General features: G+C 43.1%; 1 protein-coding gene across 1 annotated transcript in view; it reads right to left on the bottom strand.

Annotated features, from left to right (window-relative positions):
- Positions 1–264: 264 nt before the first annotated feature.
- Positions 265–22,489, bottom strand: part of LOC123952976 (guanine nucleotide-binding protein G(q) subunit alpha) — a 306,339-nt gene continuing 284,114 nt past the window's right edge. Inside the window, exons 6-7 of the mRNA XM_046022777.1 lie at positions 17,060–17,213; positions 265–5,762 (exon numbers count right to left, since the gene is read on the bottom strand). Coding sequence (XP_045878733.1) covers positions 5,572–5,762; positions 17,060–17,213 — 345 coding nt within the window. The 3' untranslated portion in view covers positions 265–5,571. The remainder of the gene's footprint in view (positions 5,763–17,059; positions 17,214–22,489) is intronic.

Here is a 22,489-nt window from a genome sequence, read left to right as displayed (position 1 = left end):
AAATTGGAAAAAAATGCCATCAGTACAAATACCTCCACTGAAGACTAAAATCTGGTTATATACAGAAGGGCAAATTTTTTTTTTCATGTTTGCTTGGAGACTCCTAAACCTATCTACTTGGGCAATGCATGCAGTATAAAGTATTTTAGGAAAGAAAAAATTTACTCCGATAGTCCCTAGAATTAAAAAAAAAAAACATTCTAGAAGAGGCTGAGGCAACTTCAAGAAGCAAAACTCAAGAATGAAGAATACTGTAGTACAAAATTATGGCCAAAAATACTGTATTTTTAACCAGCAAGATCATTGGGGGCATTATTATACAACATTAGGTGTTTTTTGCAAAACTAGTTCCCATCCCCAAACAATAGACAATACATGCATTTGAATGACATTTTAAGAACAGTAAATATGATTCTTTTAAATACTGCAAGTTAAAAATGTTTTCTGACAAAACTCCCTAAATACATAGGTCTAGTAAGGGTTTCCAACATGATGACAGGTGAGGAATCCAGCAAGAAGTTGTATTTAGAGTTCTTTGAGGAAAAGAAATCTACCAAAAACATGTGTTTCGGTCCAAGTGACCTGAACGTTACACGGCAATTTGCCATCTTTCTTCCTAAACTTGAAAATATTCTAGAAAGAATATTTTCCTCCCTGTTTTTGTGTTTGTTTTTCCTATCTACCAAAGCGTATACGAAAGTTAACTGCTTTATCCAAGTAAGGTCCAATTTAGCCCAATAGATGTTTTCGTAACATGGAAAGGTCCTTTACTATTGGGTTGGAATCATATGGGGAAATGGAAGATACATGATCGATAGGGAGGTAAGAAGGAAATTAATATTTGAGCACCTACTATGTGCTAGGTGTATATGCATACTTTAAACAGATGATTCTAGAGGCAAGAGTATTACCGATGTGATGAGCACTGGGTGTTGCACGCAACTGATGAATTACTGAACACTACATCTGAAACTAACGATGTACTATATGTTGGCTAATTGAATTTAAATAATAAAAAGAGTATCCCATGAAATATTTGGGATGTATTTATATATTTAAAAAAAAAAGTCATTGGAAGTTGGGAAGACAGCAATGGATGGATAGCTACAAATGACAAGTTTAGACTCTGTACTAGGTGTCTACTAAACAGCAGGTGTCTGGCTCCAAAAATCTCCTAACTAATCATACACAGACAGCTAAGTCATTTCTTTTCCTAATTCGGTGGAACCAAAATGAAATGCCAAACACATCGTTACCAGGACAGACCTATTAACGCTACATATGCTGGAAATACGTGGAGATAGATAAACATACAATACTACAAGTCTTAATTTTTGTGTGTGTTTCTAACCAAAGAGAGATCTTTGGAAGAAAATAGTAATGTATACCAAGCACACCTTGTTTGTATCAACTGAGATGTTGTCAATTACCAATTAAGTGGTTTTACACCCTTATTTAATTTTAAGAAGAGCAGCAATATACATTACAATACTTGGGTACACTTTATTTTGATACGGGTTAACATTCTTCTATATTTCATTTCTTTTTTTTTTTTTTTTTAGAAACTGAAAACAAAGGGAAATTGAGGGTAATTTTGAAGGTTATTTCCAACCACTATCTGAGTCTTGCAGTATCTCATTATACAGCCCTTTCTTCCCATTATTATTATTATTTTTTGCAAATAAGTCATTTGACCCAAATCCAGCATAAATAGCTTTTACCAATGCCTAACTTAAGACAACTAAAATTTACAATCATGTGGCAGTATAAATTTTAAAATTACAGTTCATACACCTTGACAGTCAAGATAGTCTAAAGTACAAAAAGTAAATTGTCCTTTAGCTGAATTACCTTTTTTTTTTTTTTTAATAGTAGGTTTGCTAGTTAATCCACACACACACAAAAAATACAAGTTTCAGGTGTTCTTCGAATACCTTTTGTAGGTGTCATATGCTAGTAAACAACATATGCAGGTTCCTAAGATTTTTTTTTTCCCAGTCTATTCATGACATTCAACAGAGCTCTTTATATGAAAATGTCTTTAAAAACAAAACAAAACAAAAAAAAACTTCAAGGGAATTTATTGACTTTTGAATAGGTGTGTTATTTCCCTTTGTTTCAGATATGAGGCACAAACTTCTGAATTTAAGCTCTGTAAGGCATAGTACAAACCTCCAGTTTACAAGTGAGGAATTCTCTGTGGGTTTGGAACTGCCATGTCACGCGAAAGAGGGAAAATTATCTGTAAACTGGTACACTGCAATGTGTTGAATGAGTCATGAAATGGCTGCTTGCCTTGGTATACTGAAGAAAGGTTTTTGTGTTTGTGTTTTTCTTTTTGAATAAGACATGCCCAAGTCACCAAAAACTCGCCACGGGCCTCCATTACCTGGAGCATCAATGCGAGGAGTCCAGCGGCACACGCTTCTAACGCTTGCAATCACAATATAATAGAAAGCATGAGTAAACTTTGTTTTTATACAAAACTGAGAAGAATCCCTTCCCGCCCCTAGCCCCTTCAATAAAACCCCAAAGAAACAGAAAAGAAAATCCTTTAGCTTCGATTGACTAGTGTGGATACAATTGGGTTTCCATGCGTCACTGCAGCTAGGGTGATCAATTTCTTCCTTTCTCAACAGAAAGGGATCTTGTCATGCACCCTACAGCAAACAGTGAAGCCACAAACCTCAGTTCTGCAGAGCAATTCCATCCCAGTTTCATAAAGACAAATAGAACAATCTTTCCCTGTTTGCTCATCTTCTTCGAGCTTTGAGATCATGTTTAATCGACTACATCTACTATAGCTCTAGTAAATAGAATATCTTGATTCCCTAAAACTGTAACACTTAGGATCTTGTGATGAGGTTTTCTCTATACACACTGTAGGCCTTCAAATGTTATTGTTGACTTTTTTCTTTTCTTTTTTTGTTTTTTTTTCTTTTTTCGTTTTTTTCCCTTTTTTCTTTTTTTTTTCCTTTTCCTTTTTTTTCTTTTTTTTTTTTTTTTGTTTTTTTTTTTTTTTTTGTTTTTTTTTTTTTTTTTTTGCTGCACCAAATTTAAGATTGCCCTTTTGGGCAAGCAGTGGTCTCTAGCTGTTAAAACATTTCCTTAGTGGATCACAATAGCTTCTAAAACTGCCTTTCTAATAAAGGCCATCAGAGAGGTAATACTAAACTGTGCATTTGCCAAATAAGAATATGAATTGTATAAAAGCTCATATTCCAATCCTAGGTCAAATGGCAAAAGTTCTACAAAGTTGGTTTCCATGTTTGTATAAAAGCTCCGACTGATTTTATGTATTTTGCTATGAAATTACCTTTGGGTCTTACCAGTATACCTCTACTCAGGAATGTGCAAATGATTTTATACAGCACGATGCTAGTACCGCTCTGTATGATAGTAAGATTTTTTTTTTCTTTTCTAAATGGAAAAAAAAATATCCCTAGTCAGAAATAAACTGACAAATTTACATTCTCCTCTCTTAAAAAAGTAAATAAAATAACATTATTCAAAATGTGAATTAGCTATAAGACATACAATTACATAGATACATATCAATACAGCACATTCAATCTGCCAAAAAATTAATGATTACAAAGCCAGTATGGACGCTGCAATATCAGGAGATGTATGTACAATGATTAGAGCATTCAGAATTGCACTATACCTACAGGCAGTCTGGTTCTTCATTAAATTACAGGTGCTTTCTGAGCAGAGTGAAAAGGTAACCTGTGTTGTGTTGTTTGTGGCTGGGAAAGTAAAGAAGGAGAACGTTCTATCACGACTTAGGAACTCCTTGGACTCCTCTAATAAGCTATGCGTTTTCTCTCTTCCCTTTGTTGTCTCCCAAAGAGTGACTGATGGGGAAGTTTAGACTTGGGCCAAATAGTATGATACTTAAAGTAAGACCGGTGTCGTGGCCTACTTCCTACTCCCCAGCAGGTTTAAAACAATCTTGATTTATTTCCTTAAATCCTATTTCGACTCAAGCTCACCAATACATGTGCTGTGTTTTTTTTTCTTTGCATTTGTTGATAAATTGCATATAGAGAACTCCCAGCATCTCTCCTAGTAGGTTCAGTTACATAAATACATGTTCTATAGAACACTGACGAGCTACTCTTGAATCCACAAGTCTTCCTTAGGTTCAACTTAACCAGAGACCAGTTTAGAAAGATGCCAAAGGTGGCAAACCAGTAGGAAGTTAAGGTTTTGCAAATCAGAGGCATCAGAACACTCAACCAATGTTCTTGGCAGACCTACCTGACCTTAAAGAACATAAAGAGTAACACTGGCTTTAAGGGACGAGATAGCAGATTTCGTGTTCTATCACAAAGACACTGTTACATTGCCGATCTGGACACGCAACATGGAATGGACACTAAACAATGTGATCTCATGGCAAAGAAAAGAACGGACCATGCCAATCAAATTTACAGTTACCGATTGTTTCGGGGTTGTTCTCAGCCAGTTACTTTAGGACTCAGTCTTACTCTCGTCCATTTTAAGACACTGGCTTTTATCTTTTACATTTTCACCATTTTCTTTTTAGAAAAAGCCAGCTTTGGCAACACACACCCATAATAAATTCTGGCCCAAACACTAAGGGGGAAAAAAGGGAGGAAAAACCTGAACCAAGAGGGGGAGAAACCAAGAACAACCTAAGAAAAAGGTCCTGGGTAGCAGCCTTTGGGGTAATGTAGTGTCTGTTGGCATATACATATATATATATTTTTGGCATCTGCAATTTAAAGAGAGGGTTTAAAAAAAAGGGTGGGTGAAAGGACCATGGCACATGGCATTTAAAAAAACAAAAACTGTGTGTCTCTATTCTTGCCTTACGGACTTGTGCATCCCTCTCTCTGAGCGACCAAGCTATGGCTGAAGGTAGAAATCCAAAAGAAATGACACTTAACCGTAAGATGGGCATCCGTCCTCCTAGCCCAAAGTGAGGCAAGACAATATATTTATATAAAACAACTCTGTATGTGTACCCAGGGCCATACAGTGAAAACCACAGTATTAATATTTAGAATCCTTCAGCAAAACTACAAACATTGAAATTAAGCTCATGTCAATGGCTTAAATCAAATGATGCTGTCCTGACTGTATCATTTGGGAGAAAAACTTGACCAAGAATGGAACTAAGGTAAAGGCCATTGTAACCTGGGAAAAACCGGGGTCGGGGGGCAGCGGGTATGCGTGAGCAGAAGGGCAATCAGCTTTGTTTTGCTCAATAGAAAAGGAAAAAAGAAAAAAGAGAGAGAAAGAAACAACCCTTATCTGGGTGAGTGCATGACTGAGGATTGAAAATACATTGAGTCACAAGGTTTTGCCTTAAAAAAAAAAGAGAGGAAATGTGCTGGGACTGTACTTCAGCATCCTGTTTTTCCTCTGAATAGTTTAAATAAAATCATAATATTTACTACAAACTCTGTGGACACGTTCACACAGAGTCCGGGACGGCAATAAATTAGTATTATGCAAATTGTTTTCCACAGAAATACAGTCCCTCTTGTACAGCTTCAATAGCCCACCAGGGAAGGGAAGGGCGGTGTCGAGGAGGCACAATTAGACCAGGTTGTACTCCTTCAGGTTCAACTGGAGGATGGTGTCCTTGACGGCAGCAAAGACAAAGCGGATGTTCTCGGTGTCTGTGGCGCACGTGAAGTGGGAGTAGATAATTTTATCACTGTCTGGGTTCAGGTCCACGAACATCTTCAGGATGAATTCTCGAGCTGCCTGGGCATCTCTCTGGGGTCCTGTTGGCCAAGGGAGGAAAGGGAAGGTTCGTCAGCTGATGTGTTAGTGCCTTCGCTCAATAAGGGTTTACGGGGTCACTAAAGATGGTGTGGAGAGGACAGCTGCACGGCAGTGTGTCATATGGTTCCTCTCTGGCCCGTTCTCTGCCAGTCCCTCCGTCTAGCTTCTAGACGCCAGTGTTGCTGAGCACACCACACTGACGCAGTCTTCAATGTACTACGTGTGGTGATGAGAAAGACTGGTTTTAGATTTTCTTAGCTTTATTCAGGCTCTCTTCCAGGCCAAACACTGTCCTAGATGCCCTGAAATAGGACTGTGATCTATTGACCTACTGACTGTGATCTATTGAGGATACGTTAAAAACTTAGACTTAATTGCAAAATTATTAACTTACACCAGAATCACAGGCAGAAAAACTGGACCTCATCAAAACAAGAAAACTTCTGTGCATCAAAGTTGTGCATCGCTATCAAGACAGTGAAGAGACAACTTACAGAATGTGTAGAATACTGGCTAATCCCGTACCTCCTACGAGGGTAGTACTCAGAAACTAGAACTTCTCCAACTCAGCAACAGCAAGGGGCTCTGATTAAAAAATAGGCAAAGGGCTTGAAGACACATGTCTCCAAAGATCTACAATTGGCCCATAAGCACATCCAGAGAGGCTCAGCATCACGTGTCACTGGGAAATGCAAATCCAAACCACAATGAGATACCACTTCCAATCTACCAGAGGGGCTAACTCAGAAAAAGGTAGAAAATCAGTGTGGGCAAGGATGCAGAAAAATTGAAACCCTCATGCATTGTGGGTGGGAATGTACAGTGGTGCAGCCGCTGTGGAAAACAGGTGGATAGTTCCCCCAAAATCTCAATACAGTATTACCATACGACCCAGCCACTGTATTCCTAGGTATATATCCAAAGGAAGTGAAAGCAGGGACTCTAACAGTTACCTGGACAACGAGTTTCACTGCTGTAGTATTCACAACAGCTAACAAGGTGGAAACGACCCGAGGAACGGATAAACAAGAGGTTGGAGACACACAACAGAATAGTAGTGAGCCGCAGAAAAGTTGCCACAACATGCATGAACCTTGAAAACGTGATGCTAAGTAAAAGGAGCCAGACAAAAGAACAAATGTAGGACTGCACTGAGACGCGGCACCTAGGATAGGCCAATCAAAAGAGACAAACCACATTAGAGGTTACTGAGAGGTGGGGGCGGGGGAAATGAGGAGCTTTTGCTTAATGGTTAGAGAATTTGTTTGGGGAGATCAGAAGTCTCGGGAAGAGGGATGGTTGCATTAATGTCACTGAACTGCATGTTTTAAAAAACAGTTACAATGACAAACTTTGTTATGTATTTTACCATAATTTAAAATTTTACCAAAAGGCACTGAACTGTGTGCTTTAAATGGGTGAATTACATGGTTATGTGAGTCATAGGTCAGAGTTGTTTTAAAAACCTATTTAACAGATCCTGATGAATGTATTAATGTCATCCTGAAATTCATGTTAATTAGTAACATTGAAACACTGCCTCTATCAAGTAGTGAGCATCTGTGTTTTAGTCTTTGAGGCTCTATAGATGTTCACTGGCATTTTTTTCCATGACTTCTGTCCAAAGAAAGATGGCGGTCATGTTATATAACCTTCTCCCCCTCTACTTCCTTCTGTCTGACAAGACACTCTCAGGATCCACGGTTTCCATTTTTTTTCTATCAATATTCTTGTTATCTATTGTTCAGGATATTTGAACACTCAACTGAGGGCTTGACTATCACTTCTAACAAAAGGAATCATGATTTTTTGACAGCCAACTTGAAGACATCATGCCATCCTTACTGTAAGTTGGGGATTATCCCCATAAGCTTCTATCTAACTCTGCCAATAAGGAAGGAGGAAAGAGCCATAAAGACAGTTAACAAAGGTAATGTTTCAATTTTCGACTTCAGTGACCAGAATTGAAATCCTTGTTGACAATTAAGAAGGCAGCATCGTAATGAAAATACCATACAAATACCATGATAGTGTCTCATCTTTCTCGATGTGCTATTAATTCACTAATTTCACAGCAGTAATAATATTTAAAACCAGGACTAATAGGTTGCTGGGGTTGGAGCAGCTGCTTCTTTTCTTTTTTTTTTTTTTTTTTTTTTTTTAAGATTTTATTTGTCAGAGAGAGAGAGTACATACAAGCTGGCAGAGAGGCAGGCAGAGAGGAGGAAGCAGGCTCCCTGCTGCGCAAGGAGCCAGATGTGGGACTCGATCCCAGGACCCCAGGATCATGACCTGAGCCAAAGGCAGCGGCTTAACCCACTGAGCCACCCAGGCGTCCCAGCTTCTTATTTTCATAAAGGAACTCCATCTTCCTGGTTTGTGAACGAAGTGCCCTTTGATTTTAGTATTTACTCAGTTTGAGGGAAAAAGGGCTCTTTTTTTTTTTTTTTAAAGATTTTATTTATTTGAGAGAGAGACAGTGAGAGACAGCATGAAAGGGGAGAAAGTCAGAGGGAGAAGCAGACTCTCCAAGGAGCAGGGAGCCCGATGCGGGACTCGATCCCAGGACTCTGGGATCATGACCTGAGCTGAAGGCAGTCGCTTAACCAACTGAGCCACCCAGGCGCCCCGAAAGGGCTCTTTTTAAACCCTAAAGAATATCAGAGTTAGACCCAACCAAGTTCAGCGAAGAGCACTTGCAGTGTGTTCAGTTTTTAAGCATTTAAATTACATGATTTGAATAAACACAAACTACAAAGAAATCATTCTAGCCATCCTAGCAGGCACAGAATTCCGCAGCCTCTAGGAACAATTCTGCAATTCACGTCCATGTGGAAACGGTAATTTCTCTTCCTGAAGAGAAATACAGAAATGGCATTCATTATGATTAAGACCTTCTAAGTGCAGAAATGTGGAAGTGTGAAATTCATAATACTATAAACATGTTTGTTATAAAAACATCGCTGCAGAGTCGGCCTAGGATTTTTTTAGTTGTAGCTCATCTTACAAGGGCTTTGTATGAAATGACAGCTGTGTTTGCTTTGTGAATAAGTGTCTTTTTTTCTTTCTCCATGGTTATGTGCATGTTGGGGGAGATTAATAGTAAAAACCCCAAAACCCCCACATATGTTCAGTTTCAGACCTTTGCCGTGCACGCACATCTGGAGAAAGGAAAATGCTCACGGTGATGGGGAATCTGGGAAGTTTACCAGATGAAGGAGAGAAGGAAAGAGATTAGAAGGATGTGGCAAAAGGGAAAAAAACAAAAAACAAAAAACAAAAAAACCGCTAAACATCTATCACAGAGAATAAGTCTCGTGCTATAGAGAAGTCAAGCCCAGGGGTGGTGTGCTGTGGGTGCCATACTGAGTAGCTTGAGTCTCCGTGGCTTTGCTCTGTGGGGCAGGCAGTGCCATATTTAGCCCCTATTGTCTTGTATGCAAGCCCATTATGAAAACTTGCTGGTCTAGAGGGGGGGCCACAAACGGTGTGGGGCGTCATTTCCTATTTGTTGGTTCTCACGGGACTCTGAGATAAATGAACAGTCTAGAGGCGTAAGGCAAACGTGTGGTTACAGGTAAGCCAGATGTTTCATGCCCATCTTCTACAGGGCGATCTTGTGTTTAAAGACTGGCGCGTTGCTGTTGGAAACCAAGTTGGCCGCCCGCAAAGTTCCTTCTATAGTTTCCTCAAACAGTGAGGGACACAGTGTCTGGCATTGATAACTTAGCGGCAGACCAGTGGTCAATAAAAAAGCATAAAAATGAAAAGACTGTTTAGGCTAGGGAAGTAGTTGTTTTTGAAGGAAGAGCAAAGCACAAAGGAAAATGTCCTTGGATAGGGGGCGGGAGCACATCGCTAACAAACGATGGAGAGTACTGTTTCTTTTTTTTTTTTTTTTTTTTTTAAGATTTTATTTATTTATTTGACGGAGAGAGAGATCACAAGCAGGCAGAGAGAGAGGAGGAAGCAGGCTCCCCGTGGAGCAGAGAGCCTGATGCGGGGCTCGATCCCAGGACCCTGAGATCATGACCCGAGCCGAAGGCAGCGGCTTAATCCACTGAGCCACCCAGGCGCCCCGAGAGTACTGTTTCTAATACCCGATAGCATCCCCAAATGTTTCTATTTCCATCTAGCAACCTTTAGAACCTAGACATGTTTGAGAAGGGAAATTGAGTTCATGAAAGATGCAACCCTTCCCGTTCTGGGAGCCGGCATTATACCAGATGCATGTGGGATGAAAAGATGAGAAAAACTCCCTCCTTGAGGCGTTTGTATCTTCACAGCTATGACGCCGAACTGAATATTCGCTTCTTGAAGTAATCACCTTTCTGAGGGAGCTTTTAGAAGTACAGAAACCTCGAGCTGGTACACACTGCAGATCCTATGTGGACAATGTTGCATACGTACATCTTTAGAAGGGATACGTTGGGTTTGTGCTCTTCTCTGTGCCAGATCCCATGCTAGGGACTTCCATAGGATTCTACTCAATTCTTTTCTACTTAAGAAGAAACTGAAAAGTTGAATAGACTTGTCTAAGCCAACAATGCCCATAAGTGGCAGAGCTGGCACTTGGTGACATTCAAAGCTGTCCTCTTAACTACTGTTCATCTGCATCTGGGTTTGGCACACTTTGTAAAGGACCGGAGAGTTAGGTTGGTCCTGGGGCAACACGCGACACTGGAAGGCCCTAAACTCCCCTCCCCCAGGATACACCTGAGCCATACCTCCTGTTAGAGCAAATCCTCTTGAAGAACTGAGGGCTGACTGTACAGCTTCAGGCCAACAACACAGGGAGAGACCACATACAGAATGGCAAGAGAGAGGAAGACACGGGGATGAGGGGAACCCTACCCCTCATGCTACCAACTGTGGCAGAGAGGGACAGTACTGAGGGACTGTGAGCAGATTCGTCTGTCCCTGGGCACGGAAAAAATGCGGAGGGTTGCCAGGGCAACTAGAATGTAAGGGACCAGTCTTCAAACCTGCCAAAAGGCGGAGGAGGGAGCTGCTGGAACTCTCCCCTGGTCAGAGGGGCTGGTAGATGCTATAGTTGATGTACCCTTCCACCTTGATGGAAGTAGGTTGTGGGTGCCCTAGCTGGCCTGCTGCCTCAGGGAGCCCTGGGCCCCTAGCCCATATTACCTCCTCTGCCCTCCCACCAAGGTGGCCCCAGCACCATGCACACTGTGACCCCCAATCAATGCTCACTACAGCTTTAGCAATCCCACCAAGAGAACATGGGTGCAAAGCACACCAGAATGTTCCAGGCTCCTACCACGTTGGCTTTATAGCAGCCCTGCCAGGCCCCCCCCTGGGATGCCCTGAGATGTGTACCCCAACTCGGGCCCAGCTACCCTACATGGTGCCCCCTGTGTGGACTACCCTGGGACACCCTGGCTTGTACCCACTTGAACTTCAACTATCCTCCCAGAGCATCCTCTGAATAGAGAGCCCTGGGACCACCCCTTGTGGTTAGAGCCCTAGGACCCCTGGCTTGCATGTACTTCATCTTCAGTTGTTCTGCCTGGGATATGTTGGCTTGTGTCTCCTCCAGATTTAACTTCCTGCCAACACACCCTCAGCATGGAAAGCCCTGGGCTCCCCCCCTTGAACTCAATTCAGATCTCACGATTCTGCCAAGGTGCTACCTGTAGGAGCCCCAGGACTCAGGACTGCCCCAGTCCATGACCATTTCTGCTCCAGCCATCCCAGCAGGGCAACCCCAGCATGGAGCCCTCTGGGATTCCCCAGCCCATGCCAGCCACAGCTTTGGTCAAAGTGACCAGGCACACATGGTCTACACGGGGGACAACCATGCATGAGACTAGTCCATCAAGTTTAGGAGAAGGAGCCGTTCTGCCTACTTCATAGAAACAAATGCAGAAAGTCAAGCAAAATGAGCAGACAGAGGAATATGTTCCAAACAACAGAACAAGACAAACCTCAGAAGAAAACGAAAACAGATAAGTGATATGCCCGATAGAGTTTAATGGTCACGCAGATGCTCACTGGCTTGGAGAGAAGAGTGGAGGAATTCAGAACTTCAATAATGAGATAGAAAATGTATTTTTAAAAAGTCAGAATTGAAGAATACAATAACTGAAATGAAGAATACATTAGAGGGAATCAATAGTAAATATATGTATGCAGAAATGCAAAATAATGATAAGGAAGACGGGGTTGCTGGAAAGCACACAAGCTGAATGGTTAAGAAAAAATTTGTTTTTAAATGAGGATAAGTTAAAGGATCTCTTGGATAACCTCAAGCAAACATCTGCATTACAGGGCACCAGAAAGAGAACAGAAAGAGGCAGAAAACTTAGTCGAAGAAGTAACAGCTGAAAAGTTTCTCTATATAAGGAAAAAAACAGACGTTTAGGTGCAGAAAGCACAGACAGTCCTACTAAACTGGATGAGGCCCACAGACACAACAGGTAAAGAGAATTTTAAAAGCAGCAAGGGAGAAGCGAAAAATGATGTAAAAGGTAACCCCTTAAGTCTCTCTGCTGACTTCTCAGCGAAATACGGCAGGTCAGAAGAAAGGGGGATGCCAGCTCCACAGTGCTAAAAGGGAAAAAAAAAAAAAACAACCCTGCCATCAACAAGACTACTTGGTGAGGTTATCCTTCAGAATTGAAGGAGGGATACTGAGTTTCCCAGATAAAGGAATTCTTACAAGAAATGTTAGAGTGACTTCTTGAAGTGGAAAAGGCTAGAGTTGGAAGATAATTAGGAATAAAAAGATGTAAAATGGGATAACACATAATACATAAGTGGGAGTAAAAAAGTTCTTCTAGAACGTATTCAAACATCAACAACCGTCCGCTTGACAGACTGCTGTATACTCAGGATGTTATATACGAACATCATGGTAACTGCAAGCATAAAAACCTTTCATATGGATACACAAAAAAGAAGAAAGCCAAGCACAACATTACAGAAAGTCATGAATCACAGAGCAAAAGCAGAAGAAAGGAACAGAGAATGATGAAATTTAACAAAATGGGTGTAACTATGGAGCTGTCAACAATTATTTTAAATGCAGATGACCTAAATGATCCACCAAAAGACATAGGGAGGCAGAACAGATTAAAAAAACCAGGGCCCTCTAAATGCTGCCTACAAGAGACTCCCTTCAGACCTAAAGACACATGCACACTGCATGTGAAAGGACAGATAAAAATATCCCTTACAAATGAAAGTGAAAAAACGCTGGGCTACCAATACTTACATCGGACAAAATGACTTTAAAACAGACCGTAACAAGAGATGAGAGCATTACATAATGATGAAGGGGTTAATCCATCAAGAAGGTAAAACAACTGTAAATATTTATACCCAATACTGGAGCAGCTAAATACAGAAAGTAAATATTAATGATACAAGGAGAGAAACTGAGAGTAATACAATAATACTAAGGGACTTTGAAACCTACTTACATTAATCGATACATGATCCAGGCAGAAAATCAAGAAGGAAACCATGTTTTTGAATGATACCTTAGATCAGATGTATACAGAAATGTATGTATGTATAGATACATTCAGAAATTCTATCCAAAACATCAAAATACATGTTTTCAAATGCGCATGAGACATTCTCTAGGAGAGATCACAAAACAAGTTGCAATAAATTTAAGACCGGAATCATATCATGCATCTGACCATGATGATATAAAACTAGAGATCAGTAACAAGAAAAAAAAAATGGAAAAAAAAACATGTAGAGGCCAAACAACATGGTACTCAACAATCAATGGGTCAATAAAAAAATCCGAGAAGAAATGAAAAAATACATGAAGACAAATGAAAACACAAAGGGCCAGAATCTTTGATATGCAGCAGCAAAAGCGTTTCCCAGCAAAAGCAGGTAAATTAACAATGATACAGACCTACTGCAAGAACTGAAAATCTCAAACAATGTAACATTACAACTATGGGAACTAGAAAAAGAACAAAGCCCAAATTTAGTAGAAGGAAGGACATAATAAAGATCAGATCAGAAGTAAACAAAACAGACTAAAAAATAGAAAAGATTGGGGCGCCTGGGTGGCTCAGTGGATTAAGCCGCTGCCTTCGGCTCAGGTCATGATCTCAGGGTCCTGGGATCGAGCCCCGCATCAGGCTCTCTGCTCCGCAGGGACCCTGCTTCCTCCTCTCTCTCTCTCTGCCTGCCTCTCTGCCTACTTGTGATCTGTGTCAAATAAATAAAATCTTTAAAAAAAAAAAAAATAGAAAAGATCAATGAAACCAAGGGCAGGTTTTTTGAAAAGGTAAACAAAATTATAAACCTTTAGTCAAACTCCTCAAGAAAGAGAAGTAACAATCAACAATAGAAATACAAGGGATTGTAAGAGACTACTAAAAAAACATTATATGCTGACAAATTGGATAGCCTATAAGAAATGGATATATTTTCTAAAACTGAATCAGGAAGAAACAGAAAATCTGAACAGATCAATTACTAGTAACAGAATGGAATTGGTAATCAACTCCCAACAAACCAAAAGTCTAGTACCAAACGGCTACACAGGTGAATTCTACCAAACATTTAAAAAATATCTATTCCAAATTATCTGGATTAATCTATTATAAAAATAGAAGAGGGGCACCTGGGTGGCTCAGTTGGTTGGGTGATTGCCTTCAGCTCAGGTCATGATTCTGGAGTCCTGGGATCGAGTTCCACATCGGGCTCCCTGCTCAGTGGGGAGTCTGCTTCTCCCTCTGACCCTCTCCCCTCTCATGCTCTCTCTGTTACTCTCTCTCTCAAGTAAACAAATAAAATCTTTAAAAAAAAATAGGAGAAGGAAAGCTTACAATGCCAGCATTACCTTCCTACCCAAACCAAAGTCACTATAAAAAACCCCCTACAGGCCAACATCTCTGAACTTAGATGCAGAAATCAACAAAATTATTAGCAAATCACATTCAATAATACAGTATGAGGATCATTCACCATGGTCACATGAGATCCATTCAGATCCATAGGGGTTCAATATTCACAAATCAATGTGATACATCCCACTGATAAAATGAAAGATAAGAACCATATGACCATCTCAAAAGATGCAGCAAAACTATCTGACAAAATTCAACATCTGTTCACAATGAAAACCCTCAACAAAGTAGGCTTAGAGGGTATGTATCTCGACATAATAAAGGCCACACAGGAAAACCCCACAGCTAACCTCATACTCAATGGGATAAAACTCTTTCCCCAAGATCAGGATGTCCACTCTTACTACTTTTAGTCAATATATTACTGCAAGTGCAAGTAACCGCACTCAGACAAGAAAAGGGAATAAGAGACATGTCAATTAGTAAGGAAGAGGTTAAACTATTATTATTTGTCCAGTGCATTTCTTTTTTTTTAAAGATTTTATTTATTTGACAGAGACACAACGAGAGAGGAACAGAAGCAGAGGGAATGGGAGAGGGAGAAGCGGGCTTCCTGCTGAGCAGGGAGCCAGATCCGGGGCTCAATCCCCAGACCCTGGGATCACGACCTGAGCTGAAGGCAGATACTTAACGGCCAAGCCACCCAGGCGCCCCTGTCCAGTGCATTTCTTTCTTTCTTTCTTTTCAACCCACTGAGCCACCCAGGTGCCCTGTCCAGTGCATTTCTATACACAGAAAAACCCTACAGACTCCACCAAAACATTACTAGAAGTAATAAAGCTGCAGGATACAAGATGAGTACACACAAATTGGTTGCATTTTTTAAAAAAATTATTTATTTATTTGACAGAGAGAGAGGTCACAAGTAGGCAGAGAGGCAGGCAGAGAGAGAGGGGGAAGCAGGCTCCCCGCCTCGCAGAGAGCCCGATGTGGGGCTTGATCCCAGGACCCTGAGATCATGACCTGAGCCGAAGGCAGAGGCTTAAACCACTGAGCCACCCAGGTGCCCCTGGTTGCATTTCTATACAATAATAAAGAAGTAGTGGAATGAGAAATGAAGAAAACAATCCCATTGCAATTGCACCAAAAATAATAAAATACCTAGGAATACACTTAACGAAGAAGGTGAAAGATCTGTACTCTGACAACTACAAAACCCTGATGAGACAAACTGAAGATGACACAAATATTTTCCGTGCTCCTGGACTGGAAGGATCAGTCTCCTTAAAATGTCCATACTATCCAAAGCAATGGACAGATTCCATAAAATCCCTATCAAAGTGCCAAGAGCATATTTCACAGAGTACAACCAATCCTACAGTTTGTATGGAACCACGAAAGACCCCGAAGAGCCAAAAACAATCGTGAGAAAGAAGAACAAAGCCTCGGGTGGCACAATGCCAGATCTACAGCAAAACCGTATAATCACAACACTGAGGTACCAGTATAAAAACAGACACATAGATCAATGCAACAGGATTGAGAAATAAACTCACACTCACATGGTCCATTAATCTGTGACAAAGGAGGCAAGAATACACAATGGGGAGAAGACAGTCTCTTTGCAGCGCTGGGAAAACTGGACCGCTTTCTTGCACCATATGCAAAATAAACTCAAATACAAAAATAAACTCGGAGTGGATTAAAGACCTCAATTTGAGACCTGAAACCATAAAATCCTAGAAAAAAACAGAGTCAGTGATCTCTTTGCTACTGGCTTTACCAACATATTCCTAGCTATGTCCCCTGTGGCAATGGAAACCAAAGCAAAAATAACCCTATTAAAACTACAGTAACATAAAAAGCTTCTGCACAGTAAAGGAAACCTTCAGCAAAACAAACCTACCAATCACCATGTGTCCCCCATCATACTAAAATGTCATACCTCGGTCTAGTATAGCCTACAACTGCATGGGTTTGAGCCAAAAATCCTGAGAAATTAAGTGACTCGATAATGGTTCTATAGATGGAAAGTATCGAAACTGGGGTATGAACCTGCATAAAGTGATTTCAGAGCACGGGCTCTTGACACAAAACTGTTCTCTTTCCAGAGAGAGGCAAGAGCAGCCCGTGAACAAAATGGGACCTTAATGGCTGAAACACCGTTGTTCAAAGCTGTGGGACTGTTCCCTCCCATGATCCACTTATCTCCAAACATGTAGGTTGTTTTTTGTGTGTTTTTTTTGCCTTTGCTATCACTTTCAGCATTGTCAGGGGACTGAAACATTTGAGGTCCTCAAAGAGCGGGGCGAACAGTCATTTGTACTTCATCCATCACACAGGCAGGCTTTGCAGACAGCGGCAGCAACGACGGGCTGCACGGTGTCAGCTCTTGGACCGGCTGGGCAGCCAAACGTACCCCCAGCTACTGGGCTGGCTGAAGAGTGCCCACTTACCATCATACTCCGGGAAGTAGTCGACTAGGTGGGAATACATAATTTTCTCCTCTAGAAGATCTTTCTTGTTTAAGAATAGGATAACCGAGGAGTTCTGGAACCAGGGATAGGTGATAATTGTTCTAAAGAGTGCTTTGCTTTCCTCCATTCGGTTCTGGAAAAGAAGTCAGAAAAAAAAGGCATGAATTACATGATTACTCCATCCGTGTATTGTTTTGGAAGTGCAACCCATTTTTCGCAGGCATTCAAAATGTAGTTGTTTTTTATCAGGATTTGCTTGCAAAGGGTTCATGACACCCATCGGCTCTTTCATTAAGAAAGCTCTCAGACTGACACGGGTGACCAGCTCTTCCTCCGACAGACACACTCACCGCGAGATCATTCCCACCCGCAGGTCAAGAAAAGGCAGCAAATTTGGGGGAGTCCTCCTTTGCCCGGGGATACAAAAGCCTTGGTGCATGGGGACATTTCTTCCTGGCCACACGGATGATACTTTCCAGCCGCCTGATTTAGGGCTATGCATGATGACCAGGATTTCAGCAGCAAAAATGCCTGCCTGGGATTCAGTCCACTTCCACTGCTCCCAAGGGTGGTAGAAACCATAGCCTCCTACTCCCATGGCACCCAGCGCGATTCGGGCCCCGGGTCCAAATCCAGGCCCCACATCCCGTGGAACAACTTGTCTCTGGTTTATGGTCATTAGCTTAGCCAACCAGCTCATCTGATCCCATCCACCCCAGGACTGGGGCTGGGGATTCTGGAAGGAGAACCTTGATTTCATGCAGAATGTGGACAAGGACTCATACGGTTTTAGGACTTCTGGCAACGGTCTTGAAACAGAAAAAGATACTAGGTCCGGCTCACCTGCTTTTAACTACTTGGTCAAACTATGCCTGACCTTGGTTCTGCCTTTGGACTTTCAGCAATATCAGCCAATAAGAATCCTTTAGCTTTGACGCTAGTTTGAACTTTGTTTTTCTGTTTGTTATATAACATCCTTGCGATGGGGGATATATAGCTGAATACCTCCCCCCTCCCAAGCTTCCAAAAGGAGATGAATGAATAAATGATTTTCAGGGATGACCACAAAGACCAGGGATTGACGCTGTTAATGTTTTCTGCTCAGAGTTTGCCTTCCAGATGTAGAAGGATCCCGAAGCTTCATAGCACAGTATTACACAGGCCAAATTAACTCTCCTGCATAACCCTTTGACAGCAGTTCCAGGAAGTCTCCAGGAAACTCTGTTCACCAGGGAGAATTTTCTAGATCCGAAAGGTGTCTTGTTCTTTCCTTCTGTAAAGTGTGCCAATTCAAATCAGGTTGAAAAGACCCACTTGGCAAAAAGAGATTTTCCCAAGTTTTTTTTTTTTTTTTTTTTAAAGATTTTATTTATTTATTTGATAGAGAGAGATCACAAGGAGGCAGAGAGGCAGGCAGAGAGAGAGAGGGAAGCAGGCTCGCTGCTGAGCAGAGAGCCTGATGCGGGACTCGATCCCAGGACCCTGAGATTATGACCTGAGCCGAAGGCAGTGGCCTAACCCACTGCACCACCCAGGCGCCCTTCCCAAGTTTTATAAAGCAGGTGATCACCAGTCTCTTCAACCTTTAAACTTCCTGTCTATAACTGCTTGTTTAAATACTAAGCACAGTGGGAGTAAATCAGGGAAAGGTGACTTCATGGCTCAAGGGACAATGTTTATTTCACTGCATACATTTCTCTTTTGTATAAACGACACGCACAGCTTTTAAAAATATCTTGCTGTATGCCTTTTACTGGTTATCATCACCAGTGGCAAAATTTAACCCCCAGAAACAATATTCATTAAGAAATCATGTCTCGGAGTCTATGATTTTATAGGTTGGAAATTTCAGGACTGAAGAACAGCAAAGGCCCTAATAAGAACTAAAAGAACTTTAAAAGACTCTAAAGAAGGTTAAATTAAACAGTGACATCTTGGTGGGACAGTTAACTTTTTTTTTTTCCTTATGGCTAAAGAAATTCTAGAAAGGCAGACTGTGGTCTTCAAGGAAGACCTGTTTAGAAGGTGGATATAGACAGATGGGCATCAACCAGTGAGTTTCCATTAGAAACAGTTACTATAGGGGCGCCTGGGTGGCTCAGTGGGTTAAGCCTCTGCCTTCAGCTCGGGTCATGATCTCAGGGTCTCTGGGATCGAGCCCCGTATCGGGCTCTCTGCTTGGCAGGGAGCCTGCTTCCTCCCCTCTCTGGCTGCTGCTCTGCCTACTTGTAATCTCTCTCTCTCTCTCTCTCTCTCTCTCTCTATCTGTAAAAAAGAAAAAAAAAAATTAAAAAAAAAAAAAAAAAGAAACAGTTACTATAGTTAGCATTCTCCAGAAGGGATGTGACATGACCCCCAGGGACAGGGCTCTCTTTGGGCCTTTTCTGGGTGGAGTCCTTCAAAGGTAAGGGACTAGATGCTGACAGGAGACTGGAAAAGGGAGAGAGGTGCTGAGTTCACGGAAAAGGAGGTTCCCAAGGTCTAAGAGTTTCAAGACTGGACTGGATGGAACCCCCAAGCTCCAGGTGTAGTCTGCTGGGAGAGGACCTCATACCAGCCTGCAGGACGGTGGCCGGGAGAGTGGACTGAGCCCAGCACCATGTTCCAGGGATGACCTGCCCAGCCAGCTGTCCCTCTGTACCCAGTGTGGCTGCACTCAGGGCCACTCTGGAAGTAGGACCACTGACTGGACTGGTCCCACTGAAGCTTTGCCCATGCGTGCAGCTGGGGGCTGCTCTTTGCTATTGACCAGTGACCATAATGTGTGTGTGGACTGGGACTGAAGCTTCTGATTCAGGGACAAGCTAGAGAGCAGCCAAGTGGGCAGCTGACCAGCAGGATCTGTAGCACTGTCCCTTTGACTAGGTCTGCAAGCTCCAGCTGGGAACCCGGGAACCTGTGTTTTCACTCGGCCCTCTGGGACATTCTCATGCGGGTTCCGCTCTGTGAAGCACGAGGCTCCGGAAGGCCAACTCCAACTTGGTTATAACACCAACTGGGGGACCTTGTTAAGAGCTGGATTCGGATTCAGTGGGGGGCGGGGCCCAGGCTCTGCATTTCTAGCAAGTTCCCAGGTGGGGCAGCTGCTGCACAGGGCACACCGGGAGTCGGAAGGCGCGGAAAGCTTGCGGAGGCAGGACAAGGACAGACTCCATTTTTGCAAGAAGCAGTGCAGGTCCCCGGATGAAAGCCTAACCGTGCCTCCCTCTTTATTTTGCCCAATTAGGATCCTGACTTGGTGCTTTGAGTATTTACTCACAGTGAAGTCCTGATGGGCCATCCCCCCGTCCACCCCGTGCCGTGGGTGAATTTTATAAACCTGTATGCTACGCAAAGCCCCTGGACTCAATCCCAAATGAACGAATGAGGTTTTCATTTCACAAGGTGGCAGGGCATGTAGAGCCCGAGGCATAACCCACTTGGCTCAGGAAAACCGCAATCTGCAAGGGAACAAACAGTGTGTCCCGGGAGGCTGGGTGGCACTGCCAGGGCATGGGACGTCGCGGAGGAAAACGACACAGCGGGGCCAGGGACACGCAGAAGACTGATGAGAAGCAGTGAGGTTCTGTTCGTCTCTCACGATACACTTAAAGGCAGTCACGGGGATGGTGCTAATCACACCCACCTTCTACAGGGCTTTGAAGCAGCTGAGTTGAAAAGGAAACTGGTAACGGTTTCCCTCTCCCAGACACAGCTCCTCGTGAACGGAGAGGGCCCGGCCTCTGCCAAAGACCCGGTAAGACTTGACAAGTTGTCCCACCCCACCCCCAACACACACCCACACACCCACACACACACACACACACACACACACACCCACACCCCTCCCAAACTGCAAGCCGGTGTCTTTCCCAGTGAAAGGGGACCTGATAGAGGTGAACAGAGGAGGCAAAGACAGATGGAGTTGCCAGGTCCTGCCTGGTCTCCGCACCCCACAGGGATGGGAAGAGGACCAAAGAGGCTGCGAGGGACCACGGTGGTCAGTGGGTCTCCACGAGGTCGCCCTGCCCGAAGTAAATGTGGCCACAGAAAGGTCAGTCTTGCCCAGACCACACCTGATACAGACTGAATGTGTTTCTCCAAAATTTCATATGTTGAAATCCTACCCCTGATGTGATGGGTTTGGGAGGTGGGGCCTTTGGGGTTGATTAGGTCATGAGAATAGAACCCTCGAGAATGGGATTAGTGCCCTTAGAGAAGTGAAATCCTAACCCCAGTGTGATGATGTTAGGAGATGGAGCCCACAGGAGGTGATTAGGATCAGTGCCCCTATAAGATGCCTGAGAGCTCCTTCACCCACTCCTGCCATGTGAGGACACAGCGAGAAGCCAGTGCTCTATTATCCAGAAAGGAGGTCCTCACCAGGCATCGAAACTGCTCACACCTTAATCTTGGACTTCCCAGCCTCCAGAACTGTGAGAAACGTTTTGGGTTTATAAGCCATCCACCTGTGGTGTTTTGTTACAGGAACCCGAAAGGACTGTGACAATGCTATCAGGTAAGTTACTCCTCCCCAGGGCTGACACCGATCAGGGGGTAAAGCCCTAAATGGAAAAGCATCACTCCTCCCCGGGGCCCTGGGGGAAGGACCAGCTCCCTGCTCCCCACTCCATAATCACAGGCAGAACATGGTGACCATAGAGTGTCCTCCTCTGTTCAAACCACCAGTGAGGGGGTCTCACACACCTCACCTTCAAATATTTCATATGGGTTCTCAAGATCCCCCATCTCCGGCAAACACGGCTGTTCTGTGCAAACCCCCCCCCCTCCCCCCACAACCCCGGACCCATGACTCACATGGCCTCTGGGGAAAGGCCCTGAGCTCCTCATTCTGCCATTCACCACTCAGCACAGCCTGACCCCCACGTACGTCCTCAGCCTGAACTCCGACACAAATGTCCTCTTCTCCACAAAAACAGACTCTGTGTCTCTGTGTCACAGGCCCCTATCAACAGGACTTTCCTGAGAAATCCTTCCCTGGGCCTCACTTGGATTGGCCCCCGTCTGCCTCCTGCCCCTTCCCCCACCCCCGCCCCGCATACACTGACCTACTGTCCCTTGTCTGCCCATCATTCCTGGACACACACAGGGTTTTCTAGAAGCTGGGAGTGAAGGTTTGTTGGACAGTGTCCGGGAGGACGCGGACTAAGATGAGAGCCTTACCGTGAGTTTGTAACTCCACGTGTTGGCGGAAAGAATGGGAAACAGAAGAGGTTGGGGTCACATGAGAAGGAAAGGTGTGAAAGGGGAAGACTTAAAAACAAAGGTAGTTTTGACATGTCTCTCGATGAAGGAGAGATTGCAAGGAAGAAAATGAAAGGAAAGCCAAGGAGAATCTGAACCCACAACTGTGTAAGAGAGATTTGTGGGAATTCTGCAGAGAATAGTTCACGAGGGCTTCTGAGGGCT

This window comes from Meles meles, chromosome 11 (genome assembly GCF_922984935.1).
Source record: "Meles meles chromosome 11, mMelMel3.1 paternal haplotype, whole genome shotgun sequence".
NCBI classification, from domain to species: domain Eukaryota; kingdom Metazoa; phylum Chordata; class Mammalia; order Carnivora; family Mustelidae; genus Meles; species Meles meles.
Note: the sequence above shows the minus strand (reverse complement) of the source record. Positions and strands in the feature narration are given on the sequence as shown.